This window comes from Centrocercus urophasianus, unplaced genomic scaffold (genome assembly GCF_019232065.1).
Source record: "Centrocercus urophasianus isolate 14NV4802_14NV808 unplaced genomic scaffold, USGS_Curo_1.0 seq_26, whole genome shotgun sequence".
Taxonomy (NCBI): Eukaryota; Metazoa; Chordata; class Aves; order Galliformes; family Phasianidae; genus Centrocercus; species Centrocercus urophasianus.
The window spans coordinates 2,578,342-2,602,965 of NW_024884822.1; the positions used below are offsets into that span (position 1 = coordinate 2,578,342).

Below are 24,624 nucleotides of genomic sequence, written 5' to 3' on the forward strand. Positions count from 1 at the left end.
TCAGTCATTGTTCCTCTTCTGCTGTGGAGCGTACTGAGAGAGTAACAAATTCTGCATTTACCAGTTCTGTTATTCTGTAAATCTCAGTCATAGCATTCTTGTCAGCTTTTTTTCTCCAGACTAAGTCCTGTTCTTTGTTGTATATTCTCCTATATATCCACCTTTTTTAAACATTTTTATACTCCTTTTCTGTGCCTTTTCTAACCCCACTGTATCCATCCTGAGGCAAGCTAATCGCTGTTAGATATCTGTCTAGTACAGCTTTAGGCTTGTCTATTTGCCTATTTGTAATATGGATATATAGCAAGTGAGAGCAGTGAAGCCTCAAAGATGAAAACTGTACTCACAGTTGATGGTCTCAGGTGCAGGTATATGGCTGAAGCATTGACACGTTCCATTTCCACAACACAGCAATCTTACAAAAATTGAGATTACAGAAATAATTATTTTAGTGCTCCCTCCTGCTGTACATCATACCAGATATTCAAAGTCATGGAACTGTTGGAAGCTGTTGCAAAGGCAGTGGAGAAAGGAGTGGCTTTTGATTAGTGTTGTGAGCAAGGATGATCGGCAGTGGTAGTGTGGTGTTTGGTACTGATAAGTGAAGGCTACAGCTGTTACGAATTGGTGTCCTGGGCTGACATCTGCCCTCTGTGTGGATTTCCAGATAGATATACCATTGTTATTCTTCTGAAGTACAGTATATATAGTGGTTCCTAAATCAAAGCCAAAAACCCCAGCAAAACTGACTGAATGAGTGTGTCTCCTTTGATATTTTTCTCATTTTGATTGCAATCATTTATCAGCTTTCCAGTAGATGAGCTGGCAGAGGGCAACTGCTAATGGGATCTTCGATAGAAAAAGCAGAGATCTCTTGAACTTCTTGTGATTGCACAGATCCCTTGAGTGCTGTCAGACTTTCAGGTGTCTCTATTCTACCCTACTGTGACAGTAAATGAAAGGAAAGAACAACCTCTTTGATGTACTTGGCAATTTTACAAATAGCTTTTTCTAATCAGTAGAATATAATGATTGGATAAATGTGTCTAGGCTTTGAAAAGCCAAATAAAAAGTCAGTTGGCAGCAGTGGATATTGTCCAAGCTGGTGAAGTTCAGTTGGAAATAATGTATGTTTTAGGGCGAGTTTTAAGAAGAGACTGATTCAATGCTAATATCTCAAACAGGGTTCAGTGTGTTCTGTAGATAAACTCAGCTCTCAGAATAAAAATGGATTTCCCTCTTTTAGTTTTGACAATGTGTAGTAATGAGTGTGGTGTACGGTTACAGTTTTTAACTGAGCACTTGGTAAATGAGGGTTGATTACGTGGTCCTGTGCTGACTGTGTGTGGCCTTCTGCTTACCTTTGGCCATGATTCAGTCCTTTCAGTGTAACTAATGTTGGGGATTAAAATGGGCTAGAGTAATGATAAAACCAGCTGTTTCCTTAAAATAATAAAATGAAAGAGTTAACCAGTATCTTGAAACTTACCAAGATACCCGCTAGTCCCATTGGTTGGAAGAAATGCCTGCCCAGATCCTCATTTTAGTGATACATGTATCTGCCCATCAGTAAAGAACATATCTGAAGTTCTCCTTTAAGTGCTGTCACACGTAGAGTAAGGGAGCAAAAGGTTGTGATTCAGATGACATGCATTTTACTAACCTTTTTTTTCTTTTAAATTTTCTCAAATAGGGTCGGGACTGCAGTGTGCCCATTAATTCTTGCATTCAAAATCCATGTCAGAATGGAGGGACCTGCCACCTCACCGAGGCAAATAAAGATGGATTCAGGTAGTAACACAAAGTTCATTTAAAGCAAGATGATAAAATAGTTGTGTTTCTACACTACATTAATGAAGTATAATGAGTACTTTGTAAAAGCTGCTGCATGTGACAGTTCTATCTGCCAGACCAAAAATTTAATCTGGTTTCATTGGTGACATACTGTTTCTTCTGAAACAGATCTCCTTATTGTCTCATAATGGCTTATACTCTAAGAGCTATTTTGAGCAGTCTGCCTGATCTGTACTGTGTTATCTGTATGCTAATTTTCCTCAGGGCATATCAAACTCATGCATGCCCCTTTTTCTATCCGTAAAATAAGCATCTGTTGCTTGACAACCAGATGCAAAATGTTTTCATACTGCATCTTGTAGACAAACAGGCTTTAAAGAAACAATTAAAAAACATTAAGAGATTGCTACATCTTGTTGGGCATAATGCCTGCAAGACAGTAGCCTTTCTAGCTGGACATCATGGGTTTCAGTTTTCCCCTGTAAGAAAAATGTAACTTAGATTGGGAGACTCCAAGAGAAACCCAGACATTTTTCATGCAGTTAATGGGAGATTTGTGCACCCTGAAGTCCTGTTTTACCACTATGAAATTACAGATTTCAGGTTTTGGCCACTAGTTGTCATTGATGTTGCTAGAAACTGTCTTGCAAAAAGCCATTTTTCAAATCTTCATTGATTTCCTCCTCAATATTTATACTATTTCTTGCTCAAAATATGTGCAAAATTACACCATGATGTTTCAACAGAATATATGAAAGTCTCATCTCTAAATGCATATATTCATTACTCGTGCTGCTGCTGTGTCTTCTCCTGTGCACTGCTTCCTCTTCATGACAGCTGGAGTGAGACACAGTAATACAAGGTTTATAAATGGGGTAAGCAGGAGTCACACCAGTGATTTTTTTTTTTTTTTTTTTTTTTTTTAGTTCCAGTTTGCTTTCAGCTGTAATTATGACTGTTCCAGATGAGGTTAACCAAGTTTGTTAACCAAGTCAGCAAACCCATATCCTCTTATCTCAGAAAATAGACAGAACCAGGTGGAAGACTGAGTGACTGAAAGGGCATAGGGGGATCTGGAAATGCGCCATCCAGCCCCCAGCTAAAGGCTCAACAAATTTTATGTTTCCAGCAAAGCACTGTGGCTTCTTTTTGATTTCCTAAATCCCTTGGATGGGAACGAGGCACAGAAGAGCTCCCGTCCTGCCCTGTAGGTGGGATCAAGGCAACCCTCTTTGAGCAGCTGTGTCAAAACTGTGAGCAGAGCAGCACATCCCCTGGATACAGATGCATGCATAGAGTTGTGTTGGTGCATGGTGGTGAGAAAAGGAGATTCTGCAGTCCATAGCACAGCAATGGTCACCTCTTTTTTTGGGAAAACCGCTATCCTGCTCTGGTAATCTAATATCCTTCTTTTTGATTCAGATGCTAGCAGCCCCAGCAGGATTTGGAGTACAGATTCAGTTTCTGTTCAGAGGAATAATGGTCTGTTGGTCTTCAGGTTCCCTTTGGGTCACCCTCCTGTAATAGCGGTTAGACAATTTTCAGCAGATCGTGCTATTGCAAAGTTGCATCATATTGTGTCACTCAGTACTCATTTTGCAAAATTTTATCTGATAGTAAAAATGTGCCAGTAAAGCATTTGATAGTATCTGTAACACTGGAGCAAAAAACTTCAGTTTGTATTTTGGTTCAGACTTTTGTCTAGCTCTGTTTCGTGCTATGTTAGAAAGCAAAAAGAATGCTTTGATTGACCCAAAATGAAAGCTGCTTCTGATTTTTTTCTCATTAAGTTTCCATTTTCAGGGTCTTTGCTTCTGTTCCAGAAAGACGTAGGTTTCAAGGTCCTTGGGAAACAGCAGGAGTGGTTGTGCTGCTTGACATTTGGGGCTTTGTAGGGAAGATTTCTGCTTTTACAGTTATTTATATAGTTTCAGTTGGTCTAATAAAAGACCTATAAAACCATATCTTGTCAAAATCTTGCTTCATAAAATTGAATATTCAGCTTATGCACTGCTGTAGTTCCTCACCATGTTTGTAATGCAGTCAGCCCACTAAAGCATCCTTGGCCTCGTGCTGCTCTGAAGAGCAGAGTGTGGGGCTTGGGCATGTCTTAGAGAAGGGGATGAAACAGTGAAGGGGGAAAAAAAAAGAAGCATTTTGAGATATATATTTCTTTTCTTTTTTTGTTGGGAAATCTCTTCTCCAGTGGATGGCAGCAGCTGGAGTTACACACATAAAAATTGTGTTCATCAAGATGGGAAAATGTTGCCTTAGATTATAGGCTGTGAGGAAGTGGATGTCAAAAACATTTTCATGAGAGGCCTTCTTGGATTTTTCTGTTGTGTGGCCTGTAAAAGAAATTATATATTCTGTATATTCTCTTCCCTAGGGAAATAGATTCATACACAAGCTCTGCTGCCAAACTTGTCAAATCTTTACTCTTTTAAAAAGGAAACTTTAGCCAAAACTCCCTGCCTATGAAATGCCAAGCAGTTTAACTCTCAAGTTTCTGTAGTTTTAGACAAGAAAATTACCTTTTAAATAGTGCGGAGGTGGTGATGTTCACCATGCAAAGACAGGAAATTCGTCGTTAGGACTGAGATTCCAGCCCGACTCGCCCGCTGTGTCCAGGACCTGCCAGGGTTCCAGCAGCAGGGCACTGGGTCACTGCGACTGCTGCAGGAGTGGGTCCTGCTGGGGCAACAAAAGAGCACAGGTTCAACTGCAGTTCTTCAGTCTTTCTTGGCACTTTGTATTCTTGCACTTTTTAGAATCTGCAATATTTTCTTTCTCATATTTTTCTTTTAAGATAGGGTCTTTTTCCTGCATTAAAGATTAATTAAGAGGCACTGTATGACTCAGGGGATTAGAAACATGAAGTTGTTCCTCTCTTTACATTGCTCATTCTAATCTAATCTATGTCTGCTGCGACAAAAGGTTGCCAAAAAAAGGTGCTTATTTGAGACAGATAAAACAAGATGGTCAATCAGACATGTCACACTCATTTAGCATGCCTAAAACTGGGACTTTGATGTAGGAGGCAGAGCTGTCAACTCTGCCTTGGAGTTAGCTGCAGGCAGCCAGCTTATCTTTGCTTGCCTACGGTGTTGGGAAACAGCCTCTGCAGTATATTTTAACTTTTCTCCACGTATAAAGATCTCCATTGTACAGAGCATTTTCTTTAGTGCTTTCCCCGGACTTTAAGTTCCTTCATAAATGTAAAACCCTGGAACAGATTAACTGCCCAGTGGTAATTCTACCTAGTTCAAGAACTGTTGTGCTTCCTGGCTACTCTGTTGGCATGCAGATGTAGATAGCTTCTTTAGTAAGAAGCTATAATATTCTTGAAAGAATTTACCATTGGTATTTAAAAGTTTTTTTGGTTTTTTTTGTGTGTGTGTTTTTAAGCATGATACACTGTGTGTATGCCTCTTTTAATAAACAGATTCATTACAGTTTGGAAAAAAAATTGAATAGAATGAACTTAAGAAATTGTCAATGTACTGCAGCTCCAAAAGTTTAGTCCCCAAAGAGTTGTCATTAATTGATGTGTTGTATTTCACCTTCAAGAGAATAATTATGATGTGAGATTTTATTTATTTTTTTTGGTTTTAGGGGAGCACAACACTAAAACAGAATCCCTAAACTGGAAGGGAATTGGATCTTTATGAGGTTAGATCACAGCGTCTTAGGAAATGGTTCTTTCTTCCATAGCTCCATTGTTTCCAGGGTCCAAATGAAAAGCTGTCTCACAGTGCTTCACTATTTAGTCAGCACACAGTTTTCATCATTGTCTCTGGAATTAATTTTCTCTCTCGGTCAGCTGGAACTTGAGTTTGATGACCTCCCAGTCACTCTGCAAGCTTCATTTTTCTTCTAAGCTTTTTCTGGGAAAATACGTACAAACAGTCCCAAACTGCAACTCTTTCAACATATGGTTCAATCCAGGTCCCAAACTGTGTGTTTTATCATTTAATTTCAGTCCTCATATTTGGCACATCTGAATGCAAATCAAAATAAAGAATCATACGTAAGCAATAATGTAAGGACTCTCTATAATACATCAGGACCAGTAGCCAAATGTCATCAATTATGCTGACATCTCCTTCAGTATGGAATGTGTCCTAATACTAAGCAATTGTATGTTAACAGTTCCATATGCATTATTACTAGTGGTAACTATTGAGTTGAATCATTCCTGTGATAGTATTTAATAATGTCATTTTTAATTGCATGCATGCAAGCTATCCCCGTCCTTTTGTGGAAAGAAAATGGTGTTATATTCACATAAAAATAACCAGCACAAAACCACTCTTGTTGCTTTCCTTTAAATGGAGAGAAAAATTTGTGCTCCCAAACCAAGACCTTGGATGCCAAGTTGCAGCCTGGAGCATATTTTTATGGCTGAGTTACAGGCCCCTGAAAAGGGGGTGTTGTAATCAAAAAGCATGACATGATGAATGTGCCACTGTAATTAATTAGATGTCTTTACCCCTTCCCCTACACTCTTGCTGCCACAAAAGATGGTGTGCCAGCTGTTCGTTCTTATCTGCCTCCTGTAGTCCTCAGCATCATTGTGGGGTCAGCAAGGAGATATTTTATTAGCAATAGTGAGATAGAGATTAGAAAATATTTCTTTGCTTCTTGCGTCCTGAATTGGATTGATGTGAGCATTCTGGGTTTAGTTATTCATGGTGAGGAGTTTCTAACTCTCATGACCTGTGAGTGGTCACCACAGGACCAAAGGAGGATGACTGTTGGCATGTGACCTATGTGCCTGTCCTCTTCCCCTCTAAGAGGTCTTACTGTTGTGGTTGCTCAAGGCATGTTCCCTACCCTTTTTACTTCCTCTCTGTTATTCCCCATGTTTCTGAGGTTGCCCAGAATCTAGCCTCATCCTCAGGGTCCAGCCTGCCATCTGCCAAATGAGAAGTGCAGCACTTTGTATCATATCTACCCAGGAGTTCTGGGTGTGTGGCACACATGAGGAAGAGAAGCAGATGTAATACTGAGAACAACCAGCTCAATAGAGGTACAGGTTCCCTTCACAGCCTCCTATTTGTCCTGGGCATTCCCCAGCCCAACTCTGTACAGCTCACACAGGATAACTGCCCCATGTCCTCTTATCCATCCGAGCTGAAAAAGTACCTTGTAGTTGTCTCTGCACTGGAAACTCCCCTGTTTTCAGGAAGCAGTGGCTAGCAATTAGTGTGACTGCTCTGGTGTTTTCTGTTTTTCATCCTCATCAATCAGCAGTGTTTAACATTGCCTTTTCTGCCACCAGAAATTGCATGTGAGAGGAAATGAACATCTGAGTGTGTAGTTTGGATTAGGACTTGAAGCAACCCTTCCATTCTGCATACATGCTTTCTGTGACTAGTGAACAGCAATACTGACATTTCAAATACCTCTGCTGGCTTCCTAGAAGCTGCTGAAATGGTTGCAGCACTTAACACGTGCTTTTAGACTCTCTTTTAGGAAACTGTGGCCACTATCTCTTCATCGCTTACAGTTTAAAATACAAAGGTTCTCTTAGCAACCGTAACTTTTAGGTGTGGGGAGGAAACTGAGACTGAAAAAAAAATTAAATTCTTCAAGCACTTAGTTTCTTACACTCACTCTAGGGACCATACAACACAGTATTGTGAGATAAAATATTTAATGCACTTATTCCTCAATAGTGTCCACATCCTCACAGAAGCATTACTAGCTCTGCCATTGTTTGTCTGTGTTTAACTTTAGTTAAATCATCTAGGCATCAGCAGTTCTTCTGCAAATAGATGTTGGAGGAGCTGTGGAAGTACTGAAACCTTATTGCACTCATAAAAGCAGCCATTCCCAAACATTTCTTTTTTGGATAAATGACAAAGTGGTAATGAGAAGAAAATGTTCATGTCTGTAAATTCAGTTCAAGATGTTCTCCTTTAAAGAAGGAAAACCATCTTAAAGCTGACAAGTTGCCCTATGATCATATGGTCCTCAATAAGTAAGAATCCACATACTCAAAGCCATTAGCAGGGAAGCCAAGGAGCTGAGTACTGTGAAGAGTGTTCACTCTCCTGCCTTGGAGCCGCTTCCTTCAGTTCTACAGTTATCAACAAAGAAAGCAGTGGGAAACACAACAAAGGCCATATACTGCTGATGCTTTTATGTCTCATGTAAATAATTATATGACCCCATGAACCATGAGATTTCATCCTTCACCAAACGCATAGGGTTAAAATGTTATGTGCTTCACAGAAGTGAGTTTGGCTTTAGTAACTCTCTTGTATGTATTTTAATTTCATTTTCTTTCCCACAACCTCCTGCCCCTTCAGATCCATGCTAACTTTTATTAATTTTTGTCTTTCTCCCAAGCTGTTCTTGCGTCCTTGGCTATGAGGGGGAGAGGTGTGAAATAAACCCAGATGACTGCGAAGATAATGACTGTGAGAATAACTCTACATGTGTGGATGGGATCAACAACTATGTCTGTCTCTGTCCTCCTAATTACACAGGTAAGAAAGGTCCACAATTAAAGAACAAGAATACATGAGGAGTCTCTGCAGTGCTGAAGGGGAAGGGTCTAATTGTGTCTTTACTTTGTCATAAATGCATAATTAACAAAAAAAATTAGTCCCATTTCTAAGCTCCCTGTATGTCTTACTGATGAATGACTGGAAAGGTATCAGTTCTACCAATATTCAACACAAACACAAACACTCTTCTGAGTCAAATTGCTGATTCTTCATTGTAAAATACACTCAAAAACGCTGAAATTTTAAGTGTCCATGAAATGTTTATTTCTTCACATGCATTCACTACATTTCAAAAATACTCCCAGTACTGAACTGAATCTGATACACATCTGATATAAATCTTGAAAAACTAAAATGGCTCCAGTTTAAATTATGGTTGTTTTTTGGGCATAGCTTTCACTGGAGATCTCGAAGGCGTATATTAAATAAGTTAAGCCTGATAATTTGCTGTTTAATTTCATTATCTCCATTTCACAAGCGAAGAAGCAAAGACTAAGAAACTGCAGGTTCAGTTGTGTTTTTAAGAGTGCATCCATGGCAGTTAGCCCAGCACAGCAGATGTGCAGTCACTTGCTAAGCCCACAGTGACAGAAGTTGGTAACTGAGTTAGAAATGGAATGACTATTTCCAGTGCCCATGTTATATTTCAGAGAACTTCCTTCCTAAAACTTCTGCAAGGCCAGAAACCTTCCTAACTGCAATCTAAAAATGTTTTTTCTCAAATCGTTACTGGAGTATACTACTGACTCATTCAAACTGTTAGCACAACCTCCACAGCATGGAGCAGTGAGGAAACACCTGCAATAATTCCTACTTCCATCCTTTGAAATGGGTTTATTACCTTCTAAGCATGGAGAAGTAATGAAGGGCTTCTTGTACACAGGAATATATTGCATGTCAAGGGATTTAATGAGGATCAAGCTTGAGTGTCTGGGTGAGGTGGAGTAGGGGAAAGCTTCTAGAATTTCAAACTTAAAATACTTTTGTGGCTGATACAAAGGAGGCCCATGTAAATCTTTAGCTGAAAAAAGCCTTATGACTTGAATGTACATTTATTGGAGTTCTAAAATGATTTTTCTGCCAAAAACTGGAAAGCTTCAACTTAGCAGAGTAAAGAGTTTTGCCTGTAAGCATGTTGAGCCAATTGTGCTTGCTTGTGCACTATTTATGTGAGCTATTCTTGGGTGGTTTCAAACAAAATTCTATACAGGGCGGCAGAGCTTTTATGTTTACAAGAGGAAATATATTTGCCAAGCCAAGAAAAGATATATCTAGTAAGGAACTAAATCCACTATATATGCAAATGCTATTTCCTTTTCACAGGCTTATTGCAGATTATTTTGGTTATTGAAGAGAAGAAAAGCAGGAAAGAACTAGATTGGGATTTCTTCTTAAATAGCAATCTGGCTACAGGCCAGAGAATTCACATGATACTTAAGAATCAGTTTTGAAATGTTTTGAGTCAACTTCCATCTTATTTTTTTACCTACATACTGTCTGTGCTTGTTTGGGGGAGTTTGTCAAATACTTGTGTGTTGTAACACTGCATGCTAGATTCCAGCCTTGCATGTAGTATGTGCACGATTGTATGTACCCACAGTAATGATTTGCTGTTAGAGTACAGGCAGTAGCTTTGGCTGCAGTTGAAACAGACGTAGTGAAGAAGAGCAGGAAATATTTCTGGAAAAATATGATATAGCTGGTGAAGTGAAGAAAGGCTACAAAAATGGGAGTGTAGCTTAAGTTTGAAATCTGATGAGTTTACGTGTTTCTTTTAAAAAGGGAGAGTGTAGTGAACTGTGAATTGCCAATTAAGAATTGCCTTAGCCTGCTTTACCTCCTTTTTGGAGATGGATATTCCATCCAGCCTGACCAGTCACCTGGAAGGACTCACTGCAGTGCAGCTGGCTGGGCTGAAATATCCTCTGAGATACGCCTGGCCCTGTCTGAGCAGAAAGGCATAAAGTAGCTGCAAGAACTCAAACCGTCAGCCAAACAAATGTTACATACATGCCAAGTGAATTTGAGCCATGATTTTGAGGGTTCCATAAGAGTTGAATCCAAACACAAGAAACTGAACATCATTTGAAGTTGCTTGATTGAATGAACAGCAGCTAAGGAAACTTCATGGAAGTAAACAGGCAAGTCATGAAGAAGCACTTTAAAAAGGACGGTGTGCATGACCTGTAAAGAGAAGGATCCATAAGCATAGAGTTTGGCTGGAGTCTCCTATGAGATCCGGGGCATCTCTGTGAATATTCTCCTCAAATAAACCATTGTGTAGTGATACAAGACCTGAAGATAGTAAGGTAGTACCTTTAAAATGAAAATAATCATAATAAATAAGTAGGTGCTGACAACTTTAATATTGTATTTGAATACACTGAGAATGGTGAATGCTAACATTTCAAGATCGAGTGTGGTTTCACTGGGGGGTCAGGAACTTATTGCTGCTCTCATAACTGCATTCAGCTCCCTGCGTCCCTCTCGGGTGCTGACTCTGCTAATCATTCAGTTAGCAAACTGTATGTGCTTCAGAGCTGCCAAGTGTATGGATTCTATATGTATGTATGTGAACAAAGAAAGAAAGATGGGAGATACTTTCCAAGGCAAAAGTAGCTTTTGTGCGAAGTAGTTTGGGGTATAATGGACTCACAGTGCCGTGCTTTGCCAACAGGGGCAGCAATACCCATAGGTAGGGTGAAACCAGTAGGACAGAAAAATACAGGCAAATATCTCTTTTTGTTGGGACCAACTATTCAATAGGGACAAACTGAGAGATGAGAAGGAGGATTAGAAATGATGCTTAAGAACCATTGGGAGGTTAAGAATAGGTCTTCAAGTTCTCAAGAAAAGTCATATTTGTCTTAAGAGAGTAGGCAGAGCAAGATTTTTCATACTTTACTAATGCCTATGTTGAAAACAGAAATTTCTGTAAAAGCTTGAATGGCTGGATTTGGTAGCTGAACAAATCCAGACCATATGGTTTTATCCAAGAAATGTTGATTCTAGGTACAACATGGATTTCTCACCAGATTAGTTTAATACAAATTAAGTTAAGAATAATCTAAATTATACTGGAGTTCAGACAAGGTGTTTCTGTTGTGATAATCTGTGATGTTTTCAGTAGCCTTCAGGCTGGTTGCTGTAGATGCTCAGCATCTATTTCAGATTCAGATTCTTCTTTCAGATTCTTCTTTTCTTGACCGTACAGAGAGGCAACGTCTTAATCCCTCTTCACTCTTTTGTCTTGGGTGCTATAATACTTCTAAGACTGAATCATACTACAGTAAATATTGGAGAATAAATGCATTTTGTAACGTAAAGAAGTTCCTCCAGAGTACCTGGAGGAAGAAGATCCAAGAGCACGTGTGTTGTTCTCTAAGAACTATTTTGCTATTTCCCCTGATTTCTTTGATTAATGTGTAAATCTTAATAGTAAATCTTATGTTCCTATGTGAAAAAGAAATTAAAAATGCATGTGTTGGAGATGTTGGCTATTGACAGGTAGACAATATCCATGGTTTGGTTTTTTCCATACCTCAGTATTTTTGTGCTTTATCTTCTGTCTTTCAAGTTTGACCTGTAGCCTTTTTAGGAAAAAACATCTCAAATACTGGTGCATACATTTTTATTTCGTTGGTTTTAATAATGAAAGCCAGAAATCTTTCTTCAGTTAATAGTTTTTTGCAGTGTTTTCCTTTAAAATTCTTTGACAATTTTTCCCCACACAAAGTAGGTTGCAGATAAAAAAAAAAAACAACCGATTTGGTAAGTGACTGCTAAAGGAAGGAATTTCCCACACTCCAGCCCTATTTCACTTTCATTTAATTTTTTTTTTTTTAAGTGCAGTAACCTTATTCCTGGTTTTTTTCCATCTAATCATTAATACAACATGCAAATACAAATGGATTGTATGAAATAGGAAAGCGTAAGTTAAAGAGAACAAAATAGAGAGAGGAAAGTAGGCAGATAGCTGATTGCCATGTAAAGAAGGAGTCTATGGCAGAAAAGGAGACTTGATGCTCCTTAATCAAACCTTTGCTTGAACAAGGTTTCCTCCCTGTTCTTCAGCATTTTCCATGTTTGTTGTGTGCATTTATATAACTGAACCAACACTCACGCTGCGTAGCAGTGTACTGACTGCCTTTGCCTCCATTTGATAGATTGTTTTTTCTTTGCCCAACTTCTTACTTTATTTCTGAAGCTAAATTAAAAACATGTATTTCCTCTGGGATAATCATAGCCCTAGTCTAGCCAGCTCTACAGCTTGAGCACTTTATCAGCTGTTTTACAACCTGGTCTGACCATTTGATGGGCTTACAGTTTCGTAGTCTTTCCTCTCCAAAAATGAAAATATATAGGAATATTAGAAGAGGAAGCTATGAATTAGTGACCCCAGTCTTTTCTTTTTTGAGTTTTTCTAATATTTGTCCAATTCCTTCATCCTACTGTTCTCTTAAATCTTCATCATTCTCTCGCTCTCTTAACTTCCTTATCTTTGTCTGAATCTATAGCTTTACCATGCCCTATCTCTAGCTAATATCAACACAATCTCCCTAGCTTTTTGTTTTAGCAGTGTAGACAGAATTGATACCATTTTTTTCCTTTCCATTCCCATTTTCTTTTCTTTTTCATCCCAGACAATCTTGAGAGACTTCACTGATTTGTTTGTAGCTACAGATCAAACATACAGTTTTATACCTCCAAAAAAAAATCCTTCCTTTACTCTCATTATTGTCTGTGCTCTCACTTGAAGAAGTATTCCAACCTACATGAAGGACTGTCTATACCAAACATATACTGTGTACTTTGAGTTAGTTTGTGCTTGACTTGCTACTTCATTTAGTCTTATTTGTGATTGCTGTGACTTCTGCTTCCTCCTGTCTGCCTGAAGCAGAAATAAGTAGGTCTCATACAATAAATAAATCAATAAATATATCCATTTTTGCTAAGAATCCTAAAAAGCCTCAGCTGATGGCTTCACCTCTTTGTTCTGAGACCTAACAAAAAATAAAAAATCAGTGGCTTCTTATACTGAGAATGGATTGGGTTTTTTTTTCCTGAAATCCACAGCATCCCATGGAGGGGATGAAAAAAGCAAGTTTTAAAATAGTTTGTTTCCCTGGGAAAAAAATGCAAGTAGTTTGTATCACAGGGAAAAAAAACTCAAAAGCAAAGCTAGAAACTATTTCTGGATTTATGTGTTTGGAAGACAAGACTAAGATGTATTTTACCTTAGGGGACCTTGCGGTGTGCTGTGGTAGATGGTATCTGAGATTTTTGCAGTTATGCTACTTTTAGACAGAACACTATTTGCTGTTAGTGATTATGGTCTCTTTTTCTGGCGTATCTGATTGTGGTCATGTTGCACAGCCAAAGCTGAACACTTAGTCAAGCCAAATGACTCTGAAAGAAAGAAGTTCTGTGGGTGACTTGTGGCTGACGCTCATTGCTGGAGCTCTCCAGCTTGTTCCCCTTAGCTTAGCAATGTGAGGCTGATTGGAAACAATCCTGGAGATGGGCATCAGTGGAAGCTGAACTGTGCTAAAGTAAAACCTTGTGCTGTAGGCTGGTTTTGCCCCTTGCATGTTTTTAAGTACGCGTTGGACGTAGGAGCAGGAAGTGTTTAGATAGCATGGTTCAGCCTTGTGGTTCTGCGGGGACCTAGAATGTCTGATAAATACTTGAACAAGCATCTAACAATTGGTCTCTTAAAATTTTGGAACTTTAGCCATATTTCCTTGAGACAAACAAAATTATGGTCAAAGTTTGGTGCATTTTTTTCAGTCTTGAAGGAATTCTGCCTTACATGGAAGTTTCTCAGCTGTAGTTACTTGGCAGCTGTAAAGTGTGTTTGTTTTCTGTGCAAAAAAATGAAAGAGCGCCTACGTTTCCCAGACGTATAACCATAAAGGAGAAGACCTGGAAGATCTGCAAGTTCTTCCTCCTTGGAGATATTCAAAATCCATCTGGACATTGTCCTGAATAGGTGGCCCCATGTGAGCAAGGGGTTGGAGCCGATGAATCTAGAGGTCCCTTTCAGCCTCAGCTACTCTGTTTCCTAGCTCTGTTCAAAAGCATACAACTCCTACTTCAAGTGTTGCCTTCTTAAAAGAGAACCATGCCATTGTTATCAGACTGAATCCCCTGTACTGTGACTGAAGAGTACAGAGCAGTGCTGCAGCCTTTGCAATTGCTCTTTTGTCACACTGGAGCTCTCAACTCCAGGATTTCTGCTGGTCATATTCCCTTTTGTAAAATGTCATATTTCATATTTTAGGATGTAGATACACTGGAAGATTTCTTTGTTCATCAGGACCTTTGTATATCTCTTAAGAAAATGTAATTTCAGCTTCCCGTATATTCAGTTATCCATATACTTAGCTACTGCTGTCTTAAGGGATTGATGCAGTGATTACCCACAAATGGGAGTCATGATTCATGAAATCCAATTTGTGAAGAAATACAAAAAAGGATTAGAAGTTAACCACGAGCCTACAACTGACCTGCTTTCCTGCAGCTGGCAGGTGGTCGGGGCGTTCAGCACTCCAATGCTGAGAAGGTGACCATGTTAGCATTACCAGTAGAAAATAAGGAAGTCTTTCTGCATGTAAAGTATTTTTCAAAGATCTCTGCATTTCAAAATCTATTTTGAAGGATCATCTTCGTCATCATCTTCTTTCATCATCATCTTTTTGTAAGCCTTTTAGAGTTTGGATTAGAACTTTCAGGAAAAAAAGTGCGACTTCAGCATCTGTGTAACTTAACACTGATTAGTTAGAGGAGGACTTGATTAACTGGAGAAAGCATTGTTAGTTCTCTAGTCAGGCCTTGCTATTTAACCTGGTATTGCCTTGTTTTACCTTGAGAGGCAATTGCTCCTCAGTTCTGAACAACAAGCCATTTTCTTGGGACATTGAACGTTGAGGCCAACTTGTAGCTACTGTTTAATAGGCCAAAACTTCATATGTGAACACTCGGAAATGAGTTTTCAAAGCATTAGCACAGAATAAAAAGCATAAATTTGCTGTTAGTTTTTTGCCAACTAAGTATTTTGGGCAGCATTCATCAAGCCAGAGCAAGCTCCATTCATTATCCATACAGAGAATTCTGTTACAGTGGTGGATTCCAGGTAATTTATTTTGTTTAACACAGTATTGGTGTTTAACATGGCAGCTGAGTGCATTTGCTACTGCTGGATTTTGACAGCATTTCTCTTTTCCTCATTGCAAGTTTAAAGAGTTTGGAAGTAAAAGATCCAATTTTTATTTTCTAAGATGAGCCTCAAATCTTTTTCATCAAGTATCAACATAATTCCCGACTTAGTTATTTTCTTGGCAGTGTCTCTTCTAGTTTATTGGAGGGACATCCTGTGTCTGGTCCACCCAACCATTTTTAGGTTCTCTGTTCTGAAATTTCCACTTGGCACTGACTTCTTTTTAATAACTAAAAAGAGAGAAAGGGAATAGAAAAATGCAAAAAAACATTTCTTCCGATATAAGTTATTAGATATCAAATGAGTAATCTCTTATGAGAATAACAGTTCAGTGTTTTTTATTACCAGTAAAGGGAAGAGTTCTATTTCGATTCACCTGGCAAAGTTCAGAAACTTGCAACATACTATTTAACCACTCAAATACAAATCATCTCGCTGCGCAAGCTGGAAAAGTTTGCTGTGCGGATAAAGGCCAGGTTTTCTCCATCATTATTTCACTGCAAGTTCCTTCCTTTTCTCGAGAAATATTGTGAAATGCTCAACAGTATTTTTGCTTTTAGTCCTCCAGGCTCACCCTAAGGTTTTCTCAAATGACAGTGAGAATGTTTTCTACGTTGCTTTACCAGTTATTTCTTGAGTATCAAGAATGGCAGAACAAAGGATAATCCAGCTGATGTGGGAAACAAAAGAAAATCATAGAACTCATCAGTTGCAAATTGGTGGATTAGATGCTCTTTTCAGAACTGTAGTTTTATTTAGATACTACCACCCTCCAAATCTCTCTTTTAGTCGTTAAGGAGAATAGTGTAATTTGGATCCTAGTTTTAAAAGTCTGGTGTGGCATGAAATGAATAACTCTCTTGACATCTCAATGGAAAAAAAGAAAAAGAAAAAAAAAAAGATGATTATTAAACTGTGTGTTAAAGTCTTCTTTATTGCTCTGTTGTTGCCTTGGCTTCATTCTGAGACGTGGAAGAAAAAGAAAAGCCTAAGCATGTTTCTTGGCAGTTCTTCATAAGCAGTAAGCCCTGTGAAAAGTGAATATGGAAAGCCCCATGAAATTCAGGATTTCACTGAAAAAATAAGAACAGGGAAATGCTGCATGAGATAATAAATGTTTTGTTGTGGCTTTTTAAAAAGTAGTGAGCAGTGCTGGTGAAGGATAGATGGGAAGTAGTTTCAAAGGGGCAACGTACCTTTTCTATTATACGAGGGGGTCATTTGTTTTCATTCTTTTAAAGCCCAGAGTGACAGCAATAGGAGATCCACCTGCCAGTGCTCCGCTTGTCAGTACGATTTGGTTCTAATCTGAAAGTTGCATGTTTGTGGCAGATCACACTACTTTCTTCATCCGTTCCGATTGGAGGTCTGATTTGAGGATACAGAGAACAGAGGAAGATGGAAAGATTTACCACATTTAGGAAAGGATTATACTGAACTTTCTGATGTTTTAGCATTGTCAAATACCTCCCACAAATAGAATTAATGCTGCTAGAATTTTGCCTGTGATTATTGTCCAGTTCACTTTCAGATTCGCATAGCTATCCAGTGAGAAACTTGGACCAGACCTTTAATTTTTTCACAGAGGAGCAGTTGTGTGTCACACCAACAAAGGCAGTGGGTGAGATTTTTCTTCTGATGCTGGCATTGAAGTGGCTAGTGAATACTGCACTCTCAGGTCTGATGGCAGATCTTTTGGCCCAGTTATTTTCTGAGCAAGTGAAGTAGAAGAACGTTTTTGTGCAGCTGGTGCCTTGGATTTTGCTTTCAGAAAGTGCTTTATTTCCTTGGCATGTTTTTTGCAACATCTAGTGAACTTTGTTGGAGTCTGAAATAATGTATCTAGAATTCTCTTCCTGAGATGATGCTGCTCTAGTTGCAAGGCATTCCCAAGTGAACTCCTTAATGAGTGATAGATGGGAAAAATAACAGGAAGAGTTCTTAAACTTTCCAAGTTTTGCATGAGCACTGATAAATTTTTTGGATGAGGTATTTGGTACCAAGCCTGGAATTCTCCTAAATTGTGATAGTGGAGCCTTCAGAATGACACAGTGAGTCATAATGTTTGACATTTGGGAAGATTTTTACTGGATCTCTAAGCACTTGTCAAGACTGTTGAGAAGAATACTTTAAGAAGAATTATTATTTCCTTTGAGAGTTTATGAAACAGTTCTTTTTTTTTAAAAAAAAAAAAAAAAAGCCCATTTCCTCTTCTTCAAAGCAAAAAGAGAAATAGAAATGTGAAAAGTCTGTACTGAAGATTTTCAGCAAAAGAATGGTTGAAGGCATCTGTCCACACTGTGTTCAGTTAATAAATGGTCTTCAGAAAATATTTGCTGCTTTAGATCATTGCATTCTTTTGATGTCACCAGCCAGTTACGCTTTATTCATGTTTATTTTCGCATAAGATTTGCAGTGCACTGCTAAGGGACATGAGATACACCAAGACAAACTGGCAATTCTCCAGACGTTGCAGCAAGTTCTGACCAGCTCATGTTCATGTCTGCCCAAAGGCAGAGGCTGTCACTTTGGCTCTTAATATTTGGGAGAGCTTGTGGGCTGTGAGTTTTGGGATTGCTAAGTAAACAGACCTATCTCCAGTCCTTCTGCCTCAAAAATGTGTTAATGACTGTCCTCCATGGAGGCGGCGTTCCTATCGGTAAGAACTGAACATCCCCAGTTGCTTTTGAGGAGTAACAAAGTACAGTGGCAAACCTCAAGTCCAGGGAATGAACTGTTTCCCTGGTTCCCAGGGTCTCGATCTTATTGGCACATCCCTTCCCTGAGCTGGATGCATTGATGACATTTGCTCAAGTTTTGTCCACAGCTGTTGAAAGACTTGATAGCATTTAATAAGCGGTGGTTTCTTGGGATTCCCTGGCTCCAAATGGAATGGAAAGTTTGTACAAATAACAAACTCTGCCTACTGAGGATTGCCATGTTGTACTTCTCCAGTGTTGCCCAACCCAACCCACTAAAAGGCATGAGGATACATATGGCGTATGAATGCTGTGGTTACATTGGTAGTCACCTCTTCTGCCTTCAGGGCTTGCATTCCTGCACCCCTTGTTCATTTTTGCTTGACAACTCTCAAAAGCAGATACATGTTCCTTGTTTTAATTTAAATTAATTTAAATTAAAATTTTTGAGTCATCTTTGCAAATTTCATTGTTCTTCCATTCTCATATGAAGAGCCAAATGAAGTCTTGTGTACCAACATTGTAGTGTTGTAGTGTATGGAGGCTGGATATGTGGGAGAAATAGCTTGAAGGGGGGGAGCTGAGGGTGATAACAGCTTAATTCATATCTGCCACTACCAGACTCCTTCTCAAAACTGTGCTCCCAGTTATCCCTGCCAGATCACAAGACTGATAAAAGGTGGTTCTGATTTGCATTTTCCATCTGAATTTTTATATATGTGGTTCTCTTGGGTTGTATTTTCATGTATTCCTCTGTAGCCACTACATTTAGATATGCAATTATTATTGAAAATGGAGATCATTCTAAGACAGACAGACCTGCAGCTTCATGACAGTACTGCTGAAGCATTGCCAGCTCACCAGGGCCAAACATGGTGTCTTTTTTCCCACAGTATCCACATGACCTGTTGCTTGTACGATAACATGTATCATGTATAGGCACACAAAATATGCATAACCCTTGAAACCCTGCAGATGTGGTCTTCTGATAGAGCTGCATGGGGGACTTTGGGACTGTAGTTTTAAGGGTTTCCGTGTTGAGAGTACCTGACCTTTGCTTCTCCTGAAAGGCTTTGGGAGATGGGGGGCATGTTTCTGTTAGTGTCTTGGGAAGCCAAACATTTATGTAGTCTTTGGCTGGATCTCAAATCCTGGGATACTGAAGTGTGACCTAATAATTTAGGACTGAGAGAAGGAGGTGTTTAAATAAACTATCTGTTTTTGAGCATTCTATTAATTATTACAATTTAAGCAAATCCAGGGAGGTGCCTGGCGTGTAACACACAATACCTAGAAACAGCTGAGCTGAGCTTACGTGTTGTTTTTTTTTCTAAAAAGACATCATCTCCTGTGAGCACAATAGAGCCAGTGCTTTTCATATAAATAGTGAATGTTTTATAATTACGTGCAGTCGTAAAGCTGGTTCCTATTATTGAGAGTCACAGAGGTTTGGGGGAGGGTTTGTGAGTTGTCTTTCTTTTCCAGAATGATGTCTCATCAGCCTCTTTGGCAGAGTAGTGACTGCGGCTTGCATGCTTTGGTGTGAAAATGTCACAGTCTAATGAGTAACTTCGTTCTTGTGTCACTTTCTTTCTTTGATGCAAGAGGTCAAGAACTGACCATTCAATCATTAGCCTGTCTCCAAGTGGGGCTTTCATGTCAGTGCTTTTTATACCAATCTTTCAGATTTGTATGATATAATCAGTACAGTCATTGTAGGTCAAAAGAACCCAGCTTAATGAAGTCTCATAGGATCTCACATGCAGTATTGTCACTCCCTGCTGAACAACTGAGTGTCTCCATTTAGGGAGATCTGCCATCACTGAACATCATGATTGAAGCTCTTCAGGATTGTCCAAATTGTGTTACAGCTTTATTGCTTTTCTTTTGCTGTAGGTGAACTGTGTGATGAGGTGATTAACCACTGCATTCCTGAGCTAAATCCATGCCAACATGAGTCCAAATGTGTTCCACTTGACAAAGGATCCAGGTGAGCATGTGTACACATTGATCAGCACACACTGGGTAGATCTGTTGGCTTTGAGTATTGGGAATGATACTGACTGCCCTTCACTGTAAATGCCAGTGAAACCCTGGCGATTTGTGCTTTGGGCTGTTTTGAGAGGCGCATGTTAGCAGCATTCATCACTGAAGAGAGAATTTCAGAACAATTTAGCAAATAGCTAGACTTTTCAGATGTCTGACTCTGTATGGAAAGCTTGTGGAGGAAAGATTTTTGAATCAAAGCAGTAAGAAAAGAGAACAAATTCAAGAGGTCTTGGTGCAGCTGTGAGCTGTGTTCTGCACTTTTCTCTAAGGCTGTTTTCACAGCCACAGTGCTGTCCTAGAGACTCTCCATTTCCCTCTGGGAGGGAAGGCTGGAGTTTTGGCAAGGGACGCCTTCACCTAGCACACCTTGTATATCTGGGGAGGGGCAGTAGTGCTCTTTGGCAACCTGCAGCTTTGGTCAGACTAAGCCCTGTGGAGCAGCATGTCAGAATAACAGACACTAAGACAGACACAGAGCATTTCAGAATAGGTAAAAGAAAGTGAAAAAAAAAAATTCAGTGGTGCTGTCTGAAGGGTAGCTGAATCTGTGCTAGACAGTCAGTCTGTAAAACTCGAGCCTTGCTTTCAGATGAAAATTATCTAGATAGAAATGGTTCCAACTCTCAAGGAAGATGGAACTGTCAAATGATTAGCACAGTTCCTGAAATGATACACAGACTGGAAGAGCTGTTGTGTGCTGATACACAGATAGTCTGTAGCATTTTTTCCTTCAATCACTGGTTATATGTAAGGATGGAAATGATTGTGGTCCTGAATGGTCTACCGTTATTGGAAGTATTTTTGTACTTGCCACTCAAATGCTTTGAGGAAATAAGATACTTCTGCTTGTTTGCTCGCTAAAGAAGTGTCCTTCACAGCAGGGCCCTTAACTTTTGAGAGAAGCCTAAATAATCATGCTCGTAAGTGTTTTCTACTACTGTTCTTGTGTTTTTCTTCCCACTATTGTTGAGTTATTCTTCCTACTGTTCAGGGAATGCTAAACAAAATTTCTTTGCTTGTTTGGTCCCATTTTGCTTTCTCACAAGCCAGACTTGAAAAGCAAGGGAGCCCTTCCAGCCTTGCAAGCAGATTTATCCCAGTGTTGCTTTTTTTTTTTTGCATGCCTTAGTTGCACCAAACCATTCAGAAATAGCTGAGAACAATCAGCAGATGTTGCAGCAATATGTGGCTGCTGTTGGGTCTCATTCAAAACAACAAGCTCTGTTCCTGTGCTGTCACTGATTCCTTGAGCAGTTTGATCCCCTGACCCATGATGTGCAGTATATTTAGCGTGTAATGGGGCAGTGTGAAAGTGCATGCAGAATGAGTCAGGCTCATGCGTCAGTCCTGTGCTCTGCTGACAGGGCAGGAAGGTTAATGGTGGGTTCAGCTTTTCCCTGAGCATCCAGTGGGCAGTCTGTGCCCTGGGCATGCAGTGGCACACACCAGTGAAGGATGTCAGAGCGGCGGAGACTCCAGGCTGCCTCTCCTCTGTTCAGTTCTAGTCATCCTGCAAGTCTACAGAGTGAGGAAAAGATGATAAAGAGAAAAAATAGGAAGCCAAGTTATATATTCATATGGGGAGGAAAATTCCATTGTGGCCTTGCAATAGAAGCTATGAATCAACACTTTAATACAATAGACATTGAGAGCATGCAGATGCAAATCCCCCTGGATAGGCCAACATTTTGAACACCACAAGACACGTTTTTAGGCTCTCGGATACTGGGAATGTTTCCATCACTGCAAGGCTGTAGCAGAAAACAGGTTTTCAGTTGTTCTGATGTCGGATGGTCACTGAGAAATGAGATAAACGCTCTAATCATGTAGATTGCCCTCTTAGCAGGACTTCAGCATAAACATTTATCTGCTTTCATCTTTACTGCACCACACTTCTACTGATACACAGACACTTGCTAGTGCTATGTGGGAGAGGGGTGGCACCAAGTTGCCATCGTTCTCTGAGGACAAGACTTTGAGTTCCTATAAGGATACTAGGTGAGGTGCTCAATGGCTGCTTCTTATTGCCAGGTGCCATGCATGCATTTTTGGTAGCTTCAGCCCAGATAGCACCCTAAGAGCTCAGAGATGATGGACCCAAAAGAGATTCCGTGTTTCTAAAGGGAAAGCCAAGCTTGGAAGCAAACTGCACTATTCCAGTGTGTTCAGCTGCACAGAACTCTTTGCTTTTTAAGCTAAGATTGTAGGTGGATTTCCTCACTTCCAGCCTTCACGTATTTACTGTGCTGTTACCAGAGAGGAGGAGGAGCTTTCTGTATACAGCTGAAAAAAATAAAATAAAATAAAAAATTTAACACAATGAAAAGACTTCAAAAAATAACTTCAAGAAAAGAACATGTTATTCCATTCACTATAGTGATGTTGGAGCATGGTATAAATATACTTTATTTTTCTAAAGCTTGGAATTATTACCTGACAGCTTAAAATGCTGATTTAATGCAGCCCTGCAGAGAAAAGTGGTGGTTCTGTCATTACTGAGATAGCCAATACACATCGTAAAATTGATGCATGGCAGCCCTGAATAAGGCACTGCACATCGTTCATTATTACATCACTTTATATTAGGACTGCAGGGATCAATAAAAAGCAACAGGATTAAATGCTGCCAATTCACCCCCTTCCACCCAAAGTTTTTTGATTGACATTCTTTGCTTGCAGGTGTGACTGAAGTTGCCAAAAAGTGCTGCACACTTCTTATACCTTGGAGAAATCACACTTTTTACTTTTTCCTCTGTACTGTCATCTCCTTTATGTTAATCACAGTATTCCCTGAGCCACCAAGGTGCAAAAAGGCGATTCAGACAAACAGAGCTGGGACATCAACCATCCTGTGTCTGCAGAGGGTCATGGTGGCCTTTCCCAGAGGAAGGATGGAAAAGGAAAGCCTGTGCATCTACATAGCTTTACCCCTCTATAGCCCACGGGTTAAGAGGCTTTGCGTTCTTTTGTCCATTTTTAGCCAGTCATTGTGAACAAAATGGAGTCTGGGGGCCCCAATTCTTCTCAGTGCAGGAGCTGTGGCAGCTGCTCATCAGTCACTGCCCCACACAGAGATAACTCACTGCCTTGCCTGGAGGAGCTGGGGAGTGGCTGGCAGCCAGAACACACCACTCAGAACCAACTTCCACCCAATGACTGTTGCCTGGAAAGGGGAAGTATCCTCTTCCTTGACAGCTCCCAGGTGCCCAGTTCCTCTGAGGAGGTTTCTCACAAGGAGCTTCCACCTGTACCCACCCTGCCAAGCTGCCAGCAGGCAGGAGGAGCAGAAGGGCAGCAGAATAGATCAGTGGCACAGTGGTATCTCTGCTGATGACACCTCCGTTGACTTTATGATTTATGTGAACTCTTCCAGCTTACATTGACAAGCTCACAGATCTAAACAACGGGCTCTGGCAAGAGCACAGACCTCCTTTTTATTGCTGAAGTGCAGCTCTTCCCTTGTTTTGGTTTAAGTGATATGCCTTTTGTTTTCCAGATGTGCAGCAGAATCCAGCTGGGGGTAGTGAAATGTGCTTTGTGAACTAAAATGTGTTCATGACTAAACATTGTCTACACCATAGACTCAAAAAGAGGCTTTTCAGCTATCCCAAAAAAGTCTGTTCCAACTCAGAGACTTTGGGATGCATTTCCTATTGTCAGGTTGTAAATATCCGCGAGGCTTACATCAGAAATAGTGACATGACCTTCATATAACAAACCTGATCTAAAAGGTAATGCTTTTGAGAATGGCATTGCCCCACAAGGGGCAGGTGTGTGCCTGGTCTGAGTGTCCCCATTATAAAGCAGACACTTTAGAGGTAACTTTCACCAGCGGAAGCACCGTTTGCATCCATGCAGATGGATGATGGAGAGGTGGAGAGTTCACAACTGATGGTCTTTTTCTTTGCGTTTGCTGAGTTTTATGGTTTGCTTGCAGATTGCTTCCATTTGGAGATGGAAGCTTAGTGTACTCTACGTAGTTGCACAGAGTCAATCTCAAACAGCAGCGTGGAAACAGGCAAAATTGTTTTGCACTCACATCGTCGGAGACATCAGAGCAACTGCCCTTGCAGAATATAGAGTCTATAAGGTTAGGGGAATTGTTGTCATCTTTAACACCATAGGGAGACCACTATCCCATCACCCTTCTCCACAGACTTGGCTGAGAAAAAAAACAGAAGTATGGTATTGCTTTGCTTGGCTGGAACATAAGCAGATTGCAGAACCTCAAATGCAGACAGATGGGAGGCACCTGAGCGTTTCTGATGGCAGGAATTGTGCTTGATGCTTCCAGGAATAATAGCTAACACCTTTCTGTCTCAAATCAGATTGGTGCTCTGTTGCC

The 24,624-nt window shown here is 39.9% G+C and overlaps 1 protein-coding gene across 2 annotated transcripts in view; it reads left to right on the forward strand.

Annotated features, from left to right (window-relative positions):
• SLIT3 (slit guidance ligand 3) overlaps nucleotides 1-24,624 on the forward strand; it is a 472,881-nt gene that overhangs the window by 421,690 nt on the left and 26,567 nt on the right. For both annotated transcript variants that reach the window (XM_042826239.1, XM_042826238.1), the window contains exons 28-30: nucleotides 1,694-1,791; nucleotides 8,152-8,291; nucleotides 20,127-20,220. In XM_042826239.1, coding sequence (XP_042682173.1) covers nucleotides 1,694-1,791; nucleotides 8,152-8,291; nucleotides 20,127-20,220 — 332 coding nt within the window. The remainder of the gene's footprint in view (nucleotides 1-1,693; nucleotides 1,792-8,151; nucleotides 8,292-20,126; nucleotides 20,221-24,624) is intronic.